Consider the following 18,375-nt stretch of genomic DNA (forward strand, 5'->3'; position numbering starts at 1 on the left):
TTCAAGTGTTACATGATGTCATTTTCGGGGTGTACAGTGAAGGTTGGGGGTCAGAGATGATACAGCACCCCTAGAGCAGAGAGGGTTAAGGGCCCAACAGTGGCAACTTGTTGGTGCTGGGGCTTGAACCCCCAATCTTCCAGTCACCAACCCATAGCCTTAACCACTTGAGCTACCACTGCAAATAGGTGAGTGCAGATAGAAACATGCTGGTGAAGGTCAAGTATGACGGTTGTAAGAAATACATCAGACTTCAGTCTGGATTCTCCTACACAGATTTCATCACTGAAGTGTGAGCAACTGATGGCACTTTATTAGCATATTGAATCCTAAATGGAAAGTATAAACTTTTAAACTTTGTCATTCACTTTCATTCATCAAGACTGAGATTTAAAATCAGTTTAACAATATTTATTTTGTCAATATTCATCTCTCTCCATCAAGAACAGGTGAATGGTCTACTTCTCAAACAAGCAGGTAGTGATTTAATAGGGAGCTGTGTGCTTGTGTAATTTTCATCTTGTCTAACTGTGCAAGAAAGTCTATATATCTTCAATTTGTCTTTGTGTTGAGGAAATTATTTATTTTGCAGTCAAATGCAAATTTGGACTGTCAGATGGACTGCAATGGAAGATGACGTACTTCTTGAGCTGGAACAGTTCAAGACAAAGACCAACCTGGTCTGTCTTTATAATTCAGTTGAAATAAGTGTGCAATTATATTTCATTTTAAAATACAAATCTTATGTTAAATTATATAATGCTTGATTGTTGTGGTTTCCTGTTGCAATCTTCATTTGTTTGTTTTGAGTTCTAGTTCCCTTACAAATACCCTCTCCCGCTCGTCAAGTGAAGGAGATAGCTGCACTGAATGGGGTGTTCCTATCAGTGGAGAGAGGACGGGATCTACTTATCCCAGAACAAGCATTTACTGCTGAGTTGCACAGACATGTAAGTTAAATGATCCTTATGTGTTGAGATTCAGTGTTTCCAAATGAATATGGAAAAAAAAAACGGTAGCATTAAGATTTCGCATTTAGCTAGCTTTTCATAAGTACTGTAAGAAATCTGGAGTATCACTTCTTATCTCTTATTTCTGTTCTGTGATTAGATGGTCAGAGATGCTTTGCTGACAAAAGCAGGTGGTCAGGCTGTCTTAGAGGAATGCACATCAAACTCTTCTCTAAAGCATAGCACCAGAAGACAGCTTGTCAATATGCTGGTTGCTCACATGATTGAGAAGCATGGGTAGGTTGAACAATATAAATTTCTTTTAACTGTTCACTCTATATACTCTATACCGGCACTCTTTCATGGCTTTTTCAATTTTGTTCATGCCAGCTTTGGCATTGTCTTTTAAAGGAGGAGCCCAACCTGAAGCCAATGGGAAAAGTATGCTTTGGGGATTGTTGTGTTGTTTCCCTTTCTGAAGGATCCCTTCTCTCCAATGGGCTATGTGAGTAGTGATTAAAGACTCCATTAAGCATGAAGGTAGAATCTTTTGTTCAGTTTTTTTGTTTTTTAAAGAGGTGCTGAATCAACCTGAGGTAATTTTGTCGGCTTTGTGCTGCTGTTGGACTGTAATGTGTTTTACTAAGAGGTGTAGTTCTGAATCTTCTCTCATTAGACAAATAGACAAAATATTAAAATCACTTCTTTTATTAATAAATACAAATCAAAGGTAGACAAATAAAAAGTGTGCTAATGGATGTCAATAGAATAGGATTGTGGCTTATCCTTGTTGTATTTTTACCTCCACAGTTAAAATATTAATGAAAACAACACTGCTGAGTGTTACTGGCACAGAGTTTATAAAAATTAGTAAAAAGAAATACAATTTTTCACTCAAATGATAAAAGAAACCTATTTTATCTTATCGGTTAGAGCAAAAAATAATTGTAAAATATTAATATTCTGTGTATGTTTTAATATGTGGCAAAATAATTGACATCACTTTATCTATTATTTTTTATTTGCTCATTGGAAACTTTTGTTGCCTTTCCTGATATGTTCTACTTGTTTAGGTCTCATATATATGAATAATCAATCAGATCTCTTTACCATTTTTCTTTGCTAGTCTTATGGCCTTCACTCAGACTGATTAGACTGATAGACCTGCATTGAACATCGAGGATCATCAGATTTTGGACAATTTCTGCTTTTTAGAAATACTTAAAACTTTATTGAAAATGCTGGACATAGTGTGGGAAGTGGACTCCCAATCGCAAGACACCCTAACAGGTGAAATGTCCGTTTTCACTCAGCAGCAAGCTAAGATGTGGGACATGGTCTCACAGGCAGACGATGCCCCGATGCCTGAAACGTTCACCACCTCTGTGAACACTCAGTAAGTCCAGTCTGAGGACAGGGATATGGAGAATGAGGTGGAAAACTATTTTTAATTAAAGTTATTTCTTATTTTTACACTTGAGCCAAACGCTGCTGTAGCAATGTATATACAAATAATATGAGAGAATACTTTTGTAAAGGTGATATTGGATATTTTGAACACAATGTTTCAGTATACAAAATATATCCAAGATTTCTCATTCTTTGTCATAATAAACCATAACATCTTCACATTTATAATATGTTTATCCAACTTTCAGGTCCAAGAGATGCCCATGGTCCACCCTTCGTGTCTGGAATTCCTCACTGATCCAGAAGGTATGTAATACTTCCTCATTTACACCAACTGGTCTACCAAAATCAGTAAAGATGGCAATTCTGACATACTGACTGAGCACAACAACTCTGTCAATGCAGTAAGCTTATTTTGATCTCATTTTGGTCATGCGACTAGACGATGCTTAAGTACTCTCTATAGCAGGCCAGTTAAGCAATAACAGGAAATGGCTTTGCATGAAAATAAAAAAAAAAAGAAGAAGATGAAAACTCTGGGATGTTAATGTTGTGGTCAATTCTGTAAAGCGCAGTGTATATCTGTGGTAGATGCGAAGGCTGTCTTTTATAAGTAACAACTGGCTTTTCTACCCATAATCATGTATCACTCATAAAAAGAAATAAAAAACATACATGAAATAAACCACTGATTATTTACTGACCATTCCACAGAAGAGGACAACAAACATGAGTCTCATTTTGTGTCTTTTTTTCTTCAGCACAGAGATTTCTTGATTTGTACTCCATTGGAAATCTGCTGGGCAGTGGAGGCTTTGGACCTCGGACCTGTACATGACCGTTGTAAGTAACCTTACTTTACCGCTGTGATAGTAGCAATAAAGTCCAGTCTACAATTGATTTAAAGACCAAAACTATGTTTCTGGGATGTGTCCATTTACTTGTACCTGCTACTATAAATAAAAACATCGCAACTTGCTGTCATGTTTCGGTATAAGAATCAACATGCTTCATTAGTCACTGTTCCTGACTACTTTCCTAAGTCAACACCCCATCCCAATCAGATAGCTTGGGTCAACATCTAGATGACATCAAATCGCAACATTTAAGCAAGAACATATTCATTAGAAATTGATCGAGTCAAATAATGTGAGCTAAAGGTAACCAACACTTCAAACTAGCATACTTTCACCATGATAACACATCTTACTGGACATCACATGACCTCCAAAATATCACACACATTAGTAAAGAACTGAGAATGAGATGAAGAAAAGCTAAACAGCGAAGTAATTCTTATAAAAAGTAATGCCTTCTTGTTTATACTTGTACATCCATATGCTGCAAAAATCTTTGGTGAAGGTCTAATTCTCCTCAGTTCAGTAACATTAGTCTTAGCTCACAGCAGCATCTAGGTTTCATATACTGTATCTATGAGGTTTCCGATTCTAATCAGACAAACTATGCTAATTTTATGTTTATTTTATTGCTAGCCTGGCAAGACCGGCAAGCTCCATCTAGAGGTGGCTTTAATGCAAGTGGTATCAGAGCCACCTCACTGCCAGTATGTTCTGCAGCTTCTGGATTGGTTCAAAATGGCCAACTGCCTCTTGTTGGTCCTGGAAAGACCAATCCTCTGCATGGACGTGTTATGCTTGGGTCAACAAGGCGTACTCGCCGAGCTACTGACCAAAATCATCATGCTGCAGGTGATTCATCTTTCACCATGACCCCTCTTTGGATAACCAAAGAATTTGTTTGCTATTGATTTGTTTGTTCTTGATTGACTCGTGGCAAAACATTTGCTAGCGTTATCAGATGCTTTACATAGTACAGTAAATAGCCCCATAAAGACGGAGAATAGAAATGCAGATAATAATGGTAAAGTTAGTAATATTAAGGAGAAACAATCCACAAAGGCATCATTTGTTTTTCTTTTTTTTTGTTTGTGTAAGTAATTTAGATACATGTGTGAATGAACTGCTTTCATTTAGGGCTACTGATATGTGGTATAGCTGTGACTATGTGATGTGGCTGTAAGGGTCTGGTCTTGCTGAGACTGGTTGTTCTTTTTAGAGTATAGTACATAGTTACAGTCATCTATCTAGTTGTGTTTAGATGAAATTTAATTTAGCTCTTTTGATTTTGATCCTGAGAGTTTTCTTTGGTATTTATTATTATTATTATTATTATTGTTATTATTATTATTATTTCATGCTGCAGGTGGTCGAGGCTCCCCGCTATTGTCAAAGCCGCAAAGTTTTCCACCGTGACATCAAGGCAGAAAATCTTCTTTTCAACCCCGACACCCTGGACATCAAACTAATTGATTTCGGCTGTGGTGATTTGTGGCAGGACACACCGTACGTGGAATATGCAGGGAATTGCACATCAACAGACATTGCGCAGAATTAAAGGGTTTGAATATCTAAGTTGTGATCTTACTGATGTTGTTCTTGCTCTTCTGCTCAGAAACTCCAGATTTTTGGCCACCAGAATGGATCCAGCAACAAGAGTACTTTGCCGACCCTGCAACCGTCTGGAGTCTGGGCAGTCTCCTGTACAGCTTAGTCTGTGGAGAAATGCCCTTCTATAATGAGGAGGAAATTGTTGCTGGGACCCTCAATTTCAGGCCTGGCCTGTCTGAATGTGAGAGAATATACAAACAGCATTTTAAGATATTACAACAAATTTGAAAAAAATGATACTGCAAGTAATGAAGTTGCAAGCAGAAGTTAAAAATTAGTGACTGAATTGCCCACACACCCTGCAGCCATCTGATCAACTGGTGCTTGGAGCAAGACCCCACAAAAAGACCAAGCCTCAAAGAGATCAGTGAACTTGAATGGTTCACAGAAGGCCTTTCAGGTTAGCCAGGCAAAACATCAGACCTAATTAAAATGAACTAACATAGAATCTAATCCAGATCACATGGATTGTACTAGAACACTACTGCATTTTTCAACAATAAAATCTTATGTAATTTTATTTCCATGACAGAAAAATTAATTGAACAACAAATCAATTAAGGAAACATTATGTTTTACAATACTCTATATTAATTTTTAATTTAAACTTGTTTTTATTCCACAGATGATGAATAGACGATGTTGGCTCAGCACATCAGCACCCCACAACTAATAAACTTTTTTTTCCATTTCATTTCATTGTTTACTTCTTCGTTCTATTCTTGGGTCACGGGGAGCCTGTGCCTATTTCAGGCGTCATTGGGCATCAAGGCAGGATACACCCTGGACAGAGTGCCAACCCATCGCAGGGCACACACACACATTCACTTTAAAGCAGGGGTGTCCAATCTTATCCGCAAAGGACCGGTGTGGGTGCAGGTTTTCATTCCATTGAATTGTAGCTTCTGCTTGGTTGGAATGAAAACCTGCACCCACACCGGCCCTTTCTGGACAAGATTGGACACCCCTGTTTTAAAGACTCAAATCAGCCTAGAAGCATGTCTTTGGACTGTGGGAGGAAACCGGAGCACCTGGAGGAATCCCACCAAGCACGGGGAGAACAAGCAAACTCTGAACGAGCGCGACTCGAACCCAGGACACTGGAGGTGTGAGGCAAACGTGCTCACCACTAAGTCACCGTGCCACCACCACTAATAAATTAATGTAAATAAATTATGATCATTGTACCTGACTGCCTGCTGTTTGCTTTCATTCAGTATCATCATATTTATGATCTGCTTGGAGAGATCTGCATTTATGACTCTACTTCTGCTGCTGTGGATGAACACACATGGATAGCTTAACAAACTGCACTTCCCATCAGCAGTTTATGCCCAAAACTCACCATTGCTTCAGTCGCTGATCGAATATAATGTAGACTTGAATTTAAGAACTTCTGCTGTAATCATGAAAACTGAGCTCATCCAACTGTTTGAGTTAATATTACACAATTGTATATGTTTGCACTATATATGATATACACCAATCAGGCATAACATTTTGACCACCTGTGTAATATTGTGTTAGTCCCCCTTTTGATGTCAAAACAGCCCTGACCCGTCAATCAATGGACTCCACTAGATCCCTGAAGGTGTGCTGTGGTATCTGGCAGTGTTGTATAAAGTACCCAAAAGGCAGACTTGAGTAAAAGTACAGGTATTTTGTTAGAAAATGACTCAAGTAAAAGTTAAAGTCAGCCATTATAATTCTACTTGAGTAAAAGTCTTAAAGTATCTGAAATAAACTGTACTTAAGTATCAAAAGTAGTATTTTCATGAATGTATTCAAGTATGGAAAGTAAAAGTAGAAGTAAATTAATAAAAAAGCAAGACTAATAATTTGGAGAATTATGAATTTTATTCTGTATTGCTTTCTTTCTTAAACTTCTCAATAAGTGCACCACCCAAAAAATAAGACTTGCAAGAAAGAAGAGGCCTTTAGAACTTGTAACTAAGGCCATGTCCACAAATAGCCGGGTATTTTTAAAAAGGGAGATTTTTCTGTGTTTTTACCTTTCGTCCACATGCTAATGCAGTTTGAGGTCATTGAAAAAATACCCAGCTACGTGTGGACAAAGGCTACAGTCATCACTAACCACAAACTTCCTATACTGCAAATTTGGATGCAGGTTTTTTTTGTAGTAAGTAACGAAAATTCCGAACAGAAAATGTATCGGAGTAAAAGTATAGAATTTGTTTAAAAAAACAGTAGTGAAGTAAAAGTTGACAGAAATAAAAAAAAAAGTACAAAAACTCTCAAAAAATACTTAAGTACTGTAATGAAGTAATTTTACTTCATTACATTACATCACTGGTATCTGGCACCAAGATGTTAGTAGCAGATCCTTTAAGTCCTGTAAGTTATGAGGTGGGGCCTCCATGGATCGGACTTGTTTGTCCAGCACATCTCACAGATGCTCGATTGGATTGAGATCTGGAGAATTTGAGGCCAGGTCAACACTTCAAACTCATTGTTGTGCTCATCAAACCCTTCCTGAACCATTTTTGCTTTGTGGCCCAGCGAATTATCCTGCTGAAAGAGACCACTGCCATCAGGGAATACCGTTTCCATGAAAGGGTGTACATGGTCTGCAACAATGGTTAGGTATGTGGTACATGTCAAAGTAAAATCCACATGGATGGCAGGACCCAAGGTTTCCCAACAGAACATGACACTGCCTCCGCCAGCTTGCCTTCTTCCCATAGTGCATCCTGGTGCCATATGTTCCCCAGGCAAGCAACGCACATGCACCCGGCCATCCATGTGATGTAAAAGAAAACATGATTCATCAGACCAGGCCACCTTCTTCCATTGCTCCTTGGTCCAGTTTTAATGCCCATGTGCCCATTGTTGCCACTTTCGGCAGTGCACAGGGGTCAGCATGGGTACCCTGACTGGTCTGCAGCTATGCAGCCCCATATGACACTGTGATGCACTGTGTATTCTGACACTTTTCTATCAGAACCAACATTAACTTCTTCAGCAATTTGATCAGACCACACAAGCCAGCCTTCGCTCCCCACATGCATTAGTTACCCTTGACCGCCCATGTCCCTGTCACCAGTTCATCACTGTTCCTTCCTTGGACCACTTTTGATAGATATTGACCACTGCAGACCGTGAACACCCCACAAGAGCTACAGTTTTGGAGATGCTCTAATCCAGTCATCTAGCCATCACAATTTGGCCCTTGTCAAATTTGCTTAAATCCTTACGCTTGCCCATTTTTCCTGCTTCTAACATATCAACTTTGAGGACAAAATATTTACTTGCTGCCTAATATATCCCACCCACTAACATGTGCTATCAGTGTTAGTCACTTCATCTGTCACTGCTCATAATGTTATGCCTGATACACAGTTGTATAATAATATATTGTTGCGCATTTCAAGAGTTGCTAGTTTTTTTTTCTCTGTTCAGAGAGACAAGCTATAGAACGCCCCACTGCATGCTCCCTCTCAGGCCTGAATTGCCAAAAGAGACACAAAGACAAGATTTTCATAGTTCATACAAAGTTATGAGCATATATTCACAACTTGGCATACTGTTGATTCTAGCTTGTCCAGTTGTACCAGTATGTAAATTATTTTTTTATAATCTATAATTCAGCAGGAACTTAAAGGACAACTCCTAATTAGGAGAGGCAGAAACAGAAGAATAGGATGTATTGCTCTGGGTGAGATTGAGAAGAAACTATAACTAATATCTGGTTTGAAATATTTATAGGGTGAAATAAAATAACCCAACAAGAGTCATAAATTTCTGAGATACAAAAATAGCTAATGTTTAATTTAATAGAAAAACTAAGCATCATTAACAAGAACAAAAGCGAAAAGCGTACCTGGACAATCGAAATGGGCAACTCGTGATTCCATTTCAGTAAACAAACAGGAAGAGAATACTCTCTCACATGATTACATGTAAGCAAAGAAAATTATTGTTTAAAATAATTCTGAGCTATGATTTTTTTTTTTAAATAGCAATAACACTGGCAATTGATTGGAAGCAGGTTATCTGATAAAAAAAACAAACAACTAAGTACAGATGTATTATTGTTAAAATTCTTTGCCTTAGTAGTAAATTTTTTGTAGCCATTGTGGATTAATAAAAAGTTGTTTTTAATGCACCTATTTATATACTGTGATGGATATTAGTAGAATTGTCTTAAACAATCATGATATGATATATTATTGTCATATCGCCCACGCCTAAATACACTATATTGCCAAAAGATTTGGGACACCCCTCCAAATCGTTGAGGATGGGACTCCACACCAAACTCACTCATCCATGTCTTTATGGACCTTGCTTTGTGCACTGGTGTACAGTCATGTTGGAACCGGAAGGGGTCATCCCCAAACTGTTCCCACAAATTTGGGAGCATGAAATTGTCCAAAATGTCTTGGTATGCTGAAGCATTAAGAGTTCCTTTCACTGGAACTAAGGGGCCAAGCCCAACCCCTGAAAAACAACACCTGAATTCAATGATGTGGAGGGGTGTCCCAAAACTTTCGGCAATATAGTGTATCAAGGAGTTTTCCTTTGCTGCTGCCTCCTCAGGTTCATCAGGGATCTAAACATACATCCATATTGCTGTACAGCTGCTTTGTGACAATTATCAAAAGCCCTATACAAATAAACTAAAAGAGTCCCCATGGTGGAAACTCTTCCCATCTATTTGCTTTGTGTGAAAACATCTTTTAAACATTTTAATGTGTTACATTAAATTAGCAGGTATCAATATAATAATGTAACACCGCCCATTGTGCAAACCCCACGTGATCAAAATGGCGATACAAAAAAAGTACCTCCCAGTTCATTACTGATGAAAATCTGGCTCTTCTGAGAGAGTCGGATTATTTGACTCATTGAATCTTTTGACCCCAAAACGGCTCGTTGTTTTTTTTTTTTTTTTCACCTAAACCGGACAAACATTTGCAATATTTTGAACAACGCTTGTTCTCCTTATTTTTTTTATTATAGCGATTTATTATTCTAGCTCTGGTTTCCCTGATTAAACTAAGTTCATAAATTCACAAACTAAGTGATTCGGCTCTCTGCGTACTTCTAAAAGAACCGACTCACGGAGCCGACTCTTTCGCACTCGGTACACCACTGAGATTAGCTTGAATGTGGAGCGCATCTGACGTCATCGGCTCCGTCCGTTGAAACGAGTTGGCGGAAATTTTTGAAAACAGCGAAGGCGAGACTGGACAAATTTCTGAGGTATTTTGTTATTAAACCCTGTGGATAAAGCGATATAAGCACATTTAATTACTTTATACAGAATAGTATGAACAATTAAACCGTTTATGCAGCTAGTTTTCTATGCAGTTAATTAAGGTTAGTTTACTAGATTGCTTTCTTTATCCTGTATCCGCTGCTGCTTAGTTAGCGCTAGCATGGTTAGCTACTTACAAAACTTCTCATGCAGTTCAATAGCCTGTATTTTGCTTTCTCAGTATTCTGCACATTTACTTTTGTTAGGCGTGTCATCATTTGCTAACTGGAGGACTTGGTTAGCCCCATAGACTGAGGTGGAATGAGACAAAGAATAGGTTTTCGCTATTGCTAGTTATAATAACTCAAAAACCTACCGACGTAACCTACCAGGATAGCTGTACACGTGGATGTGGTACTTAAAGACTTTCTAGATCAGTTCCCATAACGAGGATGTTATCTATTTAAACTCATTTTACAAAAACAAAACCAGAAAAAAAAACATGAATTAATGGTTATTAATTTATTTTTCAATGAATAGTCCGCACTGAAAGTACAATCATGATGTTTCTCCTGCTCCAAGACACCATCTGACTAATAAAATGTTTAGCTCTTTTGGTTAGGATAACACTAAAATGTTCAGGACAGGTTCAAAATGAATATACATCGATCAGCCATAACATTATGTCCACCTGCGTAATAATGTGTTGGTCCCCCTTTTGCTGCCGAAATAGCCCTGACCCCGTCGGGCATGGTCTCCACTAGATCCCTGAAGGTGTGCTGTGGTATCTGGCACCAAGATGTTAGTAGCAGATCCTTTAAGTCCTGTAAGTTGCGAGGTGGAGCATCAATGAATCGGACTTGTTTGTCCAGCACATCCCACAGATGCTTTATTGGATTGAGATCTGGGGAATTTGGAGGCCAAGTCAACACCTCAAACTTGTGCTCATCATACCATTCCTGAACCATTTTTGCTTTGTTTCACTGTGCATTATCCTGCTGAAAGAGGCCACAGCCATCAGGGAATAACGTTTCCATGAGTGTGTACATGGTCTGCAACAATGCTTAGGTAGGTGGAACGTGTCAAAGTAACATCCACATAAATGGCAGGACCCAAGGTTTCCCAAAGCATGTCACTGCCTCTGCCGGCTTGCCTTCTTCTCATAATGTATCCTGGTGCCATGTGTTCCCCAGGTAAGCGGCGCACACACACCCGGCCATCCACATGATGTAAAAGAAAAGGTGATTCATCAGACCAGGCCACCTTCTTTCATTGCTCCTTGGTCCAGTTCTGATGCTCACGGGCCCACTGTTGGCACTAATTTATTCCCCCACTAACAGGTCCCTTGATGAGGAGATAATCAGTGTTATTCACGGCACCTGTCAGTGGTCATAATGTTATGGCTGATCAGTGTATACAAACATGGTAGACCAGTCAAACAAAAAAACAATACTTGTAGAACCTGGATTTCCTGGTAGATTTCCTGGTAGATGCTGGAGGAAATGAGACAAGGTTTTTATAGACACAGAAATCTGAAGCAACAGTGTCATTTTAATAATATTCACCAATATTTATTTCATATCTCTATACTGTATATGACGCTTTATTTTTATATGGACACATTTGCTCTTGATTTTAGTGTGATCTATAGTGATAGAGTTGTGGTACTGTTTTCAGACTGTTGGTATGAGAAATGTCATGGATATAAAGTTGTATCTATTATATAATTTCTTAATAATTATATACACAAAGTTTCTTTTCTGATTACAAAGACTGCTCTGTTGCAGTTTCTTGATCTGCATGCTAAGATGTTGTATTAATGTCATATTTTACCGTTACATGTTGTGAATTAATAAATATATGCTTGTCCGTTTATTTGCTTTTGCCTTACAGTCAACATGAGTCGAAGACCAAGCAGCAGATATTCCGAGATGCCGATGCGTGTGACTGATGGCAGGATGAGTATGGTGAATGCCACACCACAGAGGTATATATCCACTCATGTGCTGGGGTTTTTGATACACTAATCTGTGTTTATAACATCTTTTGGTTTTTTTACTTACTTACATTGTAACACCCCAGTGGTGGGTGACAGCTGACAGACTATAAATGTTATATGTATGTGTGGTATATGACACTTTTATATTCTTTTGACAGCAACAATGTATTTGGCAAGCTGAACATCCCAAAGCCTCAATCTAGCACCTCAGAGAGGAGGACCAGCTTTTTTGGGAAGTAAGTATGGCGATTACACTTTAAATGTATCCATAAATGGAGAAAATCAATAATAAATTATTAATCGTAATCATTTGCCAATTGCTGTGGTATTGATATGTGCTGTTATATAAAAATAATCAGCTCCAGAATGAGAATAGTAGCTCCGCATTTATTCCTTACCAACCAAATGCCTAATAATTCCAAAGCCAAATTTTTTATAATCCTCTATAAATCATAATCATTTCATAATAGTCAGTTGTTTTATGTTGCCATTGATTTCCCCCACATTAACGGCCCCTGTGACAATGTCTCACTCGTAATTATCCACAAAAGAGCTGGTACAGGTGCAGGTGGGCAGAGAAACAGCATGTTTGGGACTTATGGAGGTGCAGAGAAGATGAAGGACCCCCGACCTCTTCATGACAAATCCTTTGTTCAGCAGTGTATCAAGCAGCTTTGTGAGGTTCGCATCATTTTAATTCAGCACCTTCTTCATTTTCATAAAGTGGGCCATTATGTTAAAAAATATTATTATATAAATATAGACACACTGGATTTTCCTCTGTTTCTTTGCAGTTCCTTGGAGATAATGGATTCCCGGCTACAGTCACGGTTAAATCTCTCCAGTCACCTTCCACTAAAGAGTTCTTGAAGATCTTTGAGTTTATCTACAGTTTGTTGGACCCCACCTTTCAGATGCCCACAACCAAGGTTGAAGAGGAAATCCCTAGGATGCTGAGAGATTTGGGGTAGAGTAAAAATTTGTGATTTCAAAATAACGGCCTGAATATTATTTCTGTAAGAAATAATCTTTTGTGGAGATGATTTTGCTGTTACAAGTGAATCTCTTTGTTGACCTTTGGATAGAAATAATAGGTATATATTGCTTTACAGGTACCCATTTCCACTATCAAAAAGCTCCATGTACTCCATTGGGGCACCACATACATGGCCTCAGGCTCTGGGAGCACTCATCTGGCTCATTGACACAGTTCGAGTAAGTTTAGTCTATTGAGAAGTTTTTAGAATGAGTGTGTTCTCCGCCACAGAATACAAACTATTGTAACTGTTGTTGCAGAGCTTTAACAGTATGAAAAGTCAGGACATGCTGTTTGGAGACTTTTCAGACGGCGTCACTGAACTGGAGGATGGAATGGAGTACAATAAGGTACAATAGATTTATTTTTCTTTTCTTTTTCTTTTTTTAATAAAAACAATTCTTACAAAATGTTCAGTCTCCTATTAATTCTTTACAGCAGCCTTTTTTTGAAGTATTAAAGTAACAGAACTTAAATAATATAGTTTATAATATAATTTATATTATTTAAATTTGGTTTTGAATTGTGTATAATGCATGTCTGGCCTGTGTTTCCAGCTCTTTTTGGAATACTGCTCTAAGACTTACAATAAGTTCATGCAAGGAGCAGATACCTTTGAGGACGAGGACACAGACTACTTCTGTAATCTGAGTAAGTCGGACCTACAAACCTACTTAGCAGCGTAACGGCCTCGTCATGACTAAGTTGAACAGAGATGATCTATGCTGAAGTAAACAGCATATCAGAAAACTGTCAAATGTCTTCCAACAGAGAGGCTGTACAATGTCGATGAGGCTCTACTGGAGTCACAAGTGGAGAAACACAGACTGTTGATGTCTCAGGTCGAAAGGCTGGAAAAAGAGAGTCATACTGTAAGTCTGCACATTTCTGTAATTTGATGCACGGATTCTGACCAGTGTTGCATATCTGCTCATAGAGATGGTTTCTGTGCTTGTAGGATCGGTTAATGGGACAGAGGACCGAGAAACTGAAGTTACAGGCTGACCTCCAAAACCTGCAGGAGTACCGTTCTCGCATGGAGTCTTATCAAAACAACCTGGAAACTAAGGCTACAGCACTGTCTGAGGAGCTGGAGGCTGCAAGTATGTCATATGTAGAATCTGAACCACATATATATTTATAAGTCTCGGACGTTTATAACAACATGGCAACCATGTTCACTATAGGTTCAGAGAATTTTTATGTAACATTTTAATAAGTGCAACACTAAGAATAGGAGGGAATATGAAATGACTGGTTAAAAATGAGTTTTAAAGTCCACTGAGTAACAAAGAAATTATAAAAACCACTGACACTTAATTCTAATGACAATAGGTGTATATCACTGTTATCATTTCCACATTCTGTTGGGTGCAACAAGCCCAAGTTCCCTCCCATCAAGGACCGTTACAAGTGAAAAATAAATAAAGCTCTGTGATGTAGCCATTCCCGTAGTCTTAGAGTCACTGAAATTCTGTAGAAGCTTTTTGTTTATTACAAAAAAGGATATCAATGCCTGTGTATGTAGATCTTCAACTAGAGAGTCTGAAGAGGGAGCAGGCTAGGCTCCAACACATTCTAGAGAATCAGAAGTTCTCTCCAGCCGACATCGAGCGCATCAACAGAGAGAGAAACGAGCTACAGCAGAACGTGAACACTCTGAACCGCAGTCTTGAGGAGGCCCAGCAACTGGCCTGGAATGAGGAAATCACTGTGGGCAAAACCATGGAGAGGGTGGGTAGGACATTATATCAATATGTACACTGCCTTAACCTGAATAATAAGAGCTAATAGTTTTATGCCAAAATATTCTTAGTAACGTTTGTTCACTTTGTCGAACATTTAGCAATGTACATAATGTGGCCATAAGTATGTGGACACCTGAGCAGCCTGCCCAAACGTGCGTTTTTTAAACATCTGTGCAGGGCCCTTGAGTTCTTATACTCCAACCTTGGCAAACCATGTCCTCGTGGACCTCACTGTGTGCACAGGAGCACTGTCATGCTGGAACAGGTTCAGTCCTCTTAGTTCCAAAAAAAAAAAAGAACATTCGAAGAGCATAAAAAGACATTCTAGACCATTGTGGCAACAGTTTGAGGCCCACATATGGATGTGATGGTCAGATGTCCACATACTTTTGGCCATACCATGTAGAAGTAGCAGTTATGGCCAAAAATTGAAAAAGATCCAGATGTTAAATGTACAGAATGCAGAATATGCTTGATAGTGTGAGGTATTTAAAATAATACGAATCCTGTTTTGTATTTATTTATTTATTTTTTTTAGAGACAAGGAAAACACTATTCCTACTGTTTCTTATTTTAATGGTTACCTATGTTTCTGTAGACTGAGGTAAAGTTGGCAGAGTACCACAAACTGGCACGAATTCTAAAGCTCATCCCCCAGTCTGCTGAGAACGCCTGTGGCCATGACTTTGAAATCAAAAGTGTCAGTGACTATGGCCCGATCACTGCCACCCAAATCAGGACTCAGATACAGGTATAGCCGAACTCACTGCTACGACTAATTCCCAATCAAATAATCCCATTATGGCAATCTTATTAATGTCATAATAACTCCTTCTAGAATCCTCTCAAAAACATGCTGGTGGATGTAGAGGAGGACTTCAGCAATCAAACCAATAAGAAGCTAACCCTGGAGGAGACAGTGGAACAGGTATGGTTATGTTTTTCTCGTATATTTAATCATGTCACTGTTTTTATTTTTAATACAAAAACAAATTGAATTTGTTAAGACATCCAACAACGGGCCTGAAGACTGCTGTTAACAATACAAAACAAACATGCTAGCTAAGTAATATGCTTCTCCTCTTACTGATTCCTAGATAAAGTCCAACATTTCTGAGAAGTTGAATGACATAAATCAGCTGAAGGAGCAGATGCGCAGACTGGATGAGCAGATACAACGTGATGTGCAGGTACCTGTCATCTAAGCCTGAAAAGTATTATTACTGTTATTATTACTGTTAGAAATTAATGCCTGAATCAAAAAAAGTTTAGGGAAAAGACAAGACAGAAGGCTATAGCACCAATTAAAGTTCTTGCATTTTTTTTGACATATTTGATAAGATAATTAACCATTCAACCCTTGTTTGAATAGGAAATGGCTCTTGAAGAGCAAAAGTGGGCAGCGGATGTGGATTCTGCTGAAAGTCACAAGAAGCTTCTAGAAAAGAAAGTCATGGATGGATACGAGGTGGCTGAAGAGCAGCTAAAAGCAGCCCAACAACAGTGAGAGAACATGCATCAACTTGTTTCATCACTTTAAAACTATTTATTAGGTTTATTTATTCTGACTAACAGGGATAAAATATGATCAGTGTTACATGCTTTCTTCCTTTAGGTACCATCTTGTTCTTCAAGAAACCAAAGAAGAAAGCCGAATGGTGGCAAACAATCTGACAAATGTAATCAGTGCTGCAGTCAACCACTTGGGTATAGTTGAGGTAAGAATGAACTTTTTTTATTATTCTTTTTTTTTTTTTTTATTATTCATTATTTTAAAGTAACTATGTACCTTAGCATTTGGTGGCATGAACATACACTATATTGGCACAAGTTTTGGGACACCCCTCCAAATCATTGAATTCAGGGGTTGGGCTTGGCCCCATAGTTCCAGTGGAAAAAAAATTTAATGCTTCAGCATACCAAGTCATTTTGGACAATTTCATGCTCCCAACTTTGTGAGAGCAGTTTAGATATGGCCCCTTCCTGAGCCAACATGACTCTGCACCTTTGGGATGAATTAGAGCGGAGGTTGCGAGCCAGGCCAAAACTGGGATGTCTGCCTTTACATGCACATGAATTTAATATGAAGTTGGCCTGTCCTCTTTAGCTACAACAGCTTCAGCTCTTCTGGGAAGGCTTTCCCCAAGGTTTAGGAGTGTGTATATGGGAATTTTTGGCCATTTTTCTAGACGCGCATTTGTGAGGTCAGGCACTGATTTTGGACGAGAAGGTCTGGCTGGCAGTCTCCACTCTAATTCATCCCAAAAGTGTTCTATTGTGTTGAGGTCAGGACTCAAAAAAGAGAAATTTCTCCACACCTCGCTCATCAGTGTCTTTATGGACCTTGCTTTGTGCACTGGTGTACAGTCATGTTGGAACAGGAAGGGCTCATCCCCAAACTGTTCCCACAAAGCTGAGAGCATGAAATTGTTCAGTATGTCTCGGTATGTTGAAGCATTAAGAGTTCCTTTCACTGGAACTAAGGGGCTAAGCCCAAACCCTTGAAAAACAACACCTGAATGTAATGATTGGGATGGGTGTCCCAAAACTTTTGGCGATATACTGTATATATAGTTATACAGTTACTTAGTTTCCATACCATGCCTGTGTATGTGTGAAGATCAGCCAATTGGAAGATTGTATTTTAGTTAATGTATATAACTAGATTTTTATGTATTGTTTAAGAATAGTTTTATATGTATTTTATATGGATATTTTCAGAAACACTGTAATGACCAAGTGAAAAAAATGGACAAGATGAATGAAATTATCCGTGAAGACCAAGCGGATCTTCAGCTGCTGAAGGAAATGGTTGAAAACTTTGTTGGTAGAGCAAATGGCTTTCAATAAAATAATGGGAAACCAAATTGTAAATAGTTTTGTACTAATAGTTTTTGTGTTACTGTTAGAGGAAACTATTGTATGTTGCTCTTGAAAAACATGCATTTCTTTTTTTAAATACTATGTTCTCTGTTTAAAAAAATAAACATGTGTATATAAATATTATAATTTTAATGTGAATTAATTACACTTTTTCTGGATAGCTAAAAGAGAAAGTATTACAACTCCAGAAACACCATAAAGTTATTTATCATTATGGACTGAACATGAACCCCTTTTAGTTTCATTCAACTGACAGATTGTAGTCTGTAGTCTGTTAACTAAACCCATGGTGATCCATTGTTGCCACATAAAATGCATTTTTGGCAATATAATTATTAAATGTTATTTAGTAATGCTGTGACATACTTTCTCAGTGCTGAATGATGATAAATTGCTATTAATGTGCTTGTGCTGTGTTATTTTTATTTATATGGAAGTACAGTAAAGAAACTAGAAAATACTTACAGTAGGGTTCAGAGTTAAAACATAATTTCCGGATTTGATTTTAATAAAATTGAAAACCTGAATGTTCAAAATAGTTTTGTTCAATCATTCATCTGTAGTTGCAGTTTTATTCTGGTCAGGGTGTTGGTGGATTCGGAGCCTATCCCAGGAACTCTGGGCATGAGGTGGGAATGCATTGTGAATGGGACACCAGCC

General features: G+C 38.3%; 1 protein-coding gene across 1 annotated transcript; it reads left to right on the forward strand.

The window, feature by feature from the left end:
• Positions 1–9,933: 9,933 nt before the first annotated feature.
• ndc80 (NDC80 kinetochore complex component) lies at positions 9,934–17,841 on the forward strand. The gene is made up of 17 exons (XM_058398337.1): positions 9,934–10,054; positions 11,943–12,036; positions 12,207–12,284; positions 12,600–12,729; positions 12,843–13,015; positions 13,161–13,263; positions 13,345–13,434; positions 13,642–13,735; positions 13,856–13,956; positions 14,043–14,187; positions 14,613–14,818; positions 15,431–15,583; positions 15,671–15,760; positions 15,930–16,022; positions 16,205–16,335; positions 16,448–16,550; positions 17,554–17,841. Exons 2-17 carry the CDS (start codon positions 11,948–11,950, stop codon positions 17,680–17,682), a joined length of 1,908 nt encoding a protein of 635 aa, XP_058254320.1. The 5' UTR covers positions 9,934–10,054; positions 11,943–11,947; the 3' UTR covers positions 17,683–17,841.
• The last annotated feature ends 534 nt before the right edge of the window (positions 17,842–18,375 follow it).

This window comes from Hemibagrus wyckioides, linkage group LG09 (assembly GCF_019097595.1).
Source record: "Hemibagrus wyckioides isolate EC202008001 linkage group LG09, SWU_Hwy_1.0, whole genome shotgun sequence".
In the NCBI taxonomy this organism is placed as follows: Eukaryota; Metazoa; Chordata; class Actinopteri; order Siluriformes; family Bagridae; genus Hemibagrus; species Hemibagrus wyckioides.

Excerpts from the sequence above, each read along its gene's own strand:
- ndc80 (XM_058398337.1), top strand. The coding sequence starts at position 11,948 with ATGAGTCGAAGACCAAGCAGCAGATATTCCGAGATGCCGATGCGTGTG. Across the intron at positions 14,819-15,430 it reads TGGGCAAAACCATGGAGAGG|ACTGAGGTAAAGTTGGCAGA; the intron begins GTGGGTAGGACA and ends ATGTTTCTGTAG. Across the intron at positions 16,336-16,447 it reads CTAAAAGCAGCCCAACAACA|GTACCATCTTGTTCTTCAAG; the intron begins GTGAGAGAACAT and ends TTCTTCCTTTAG.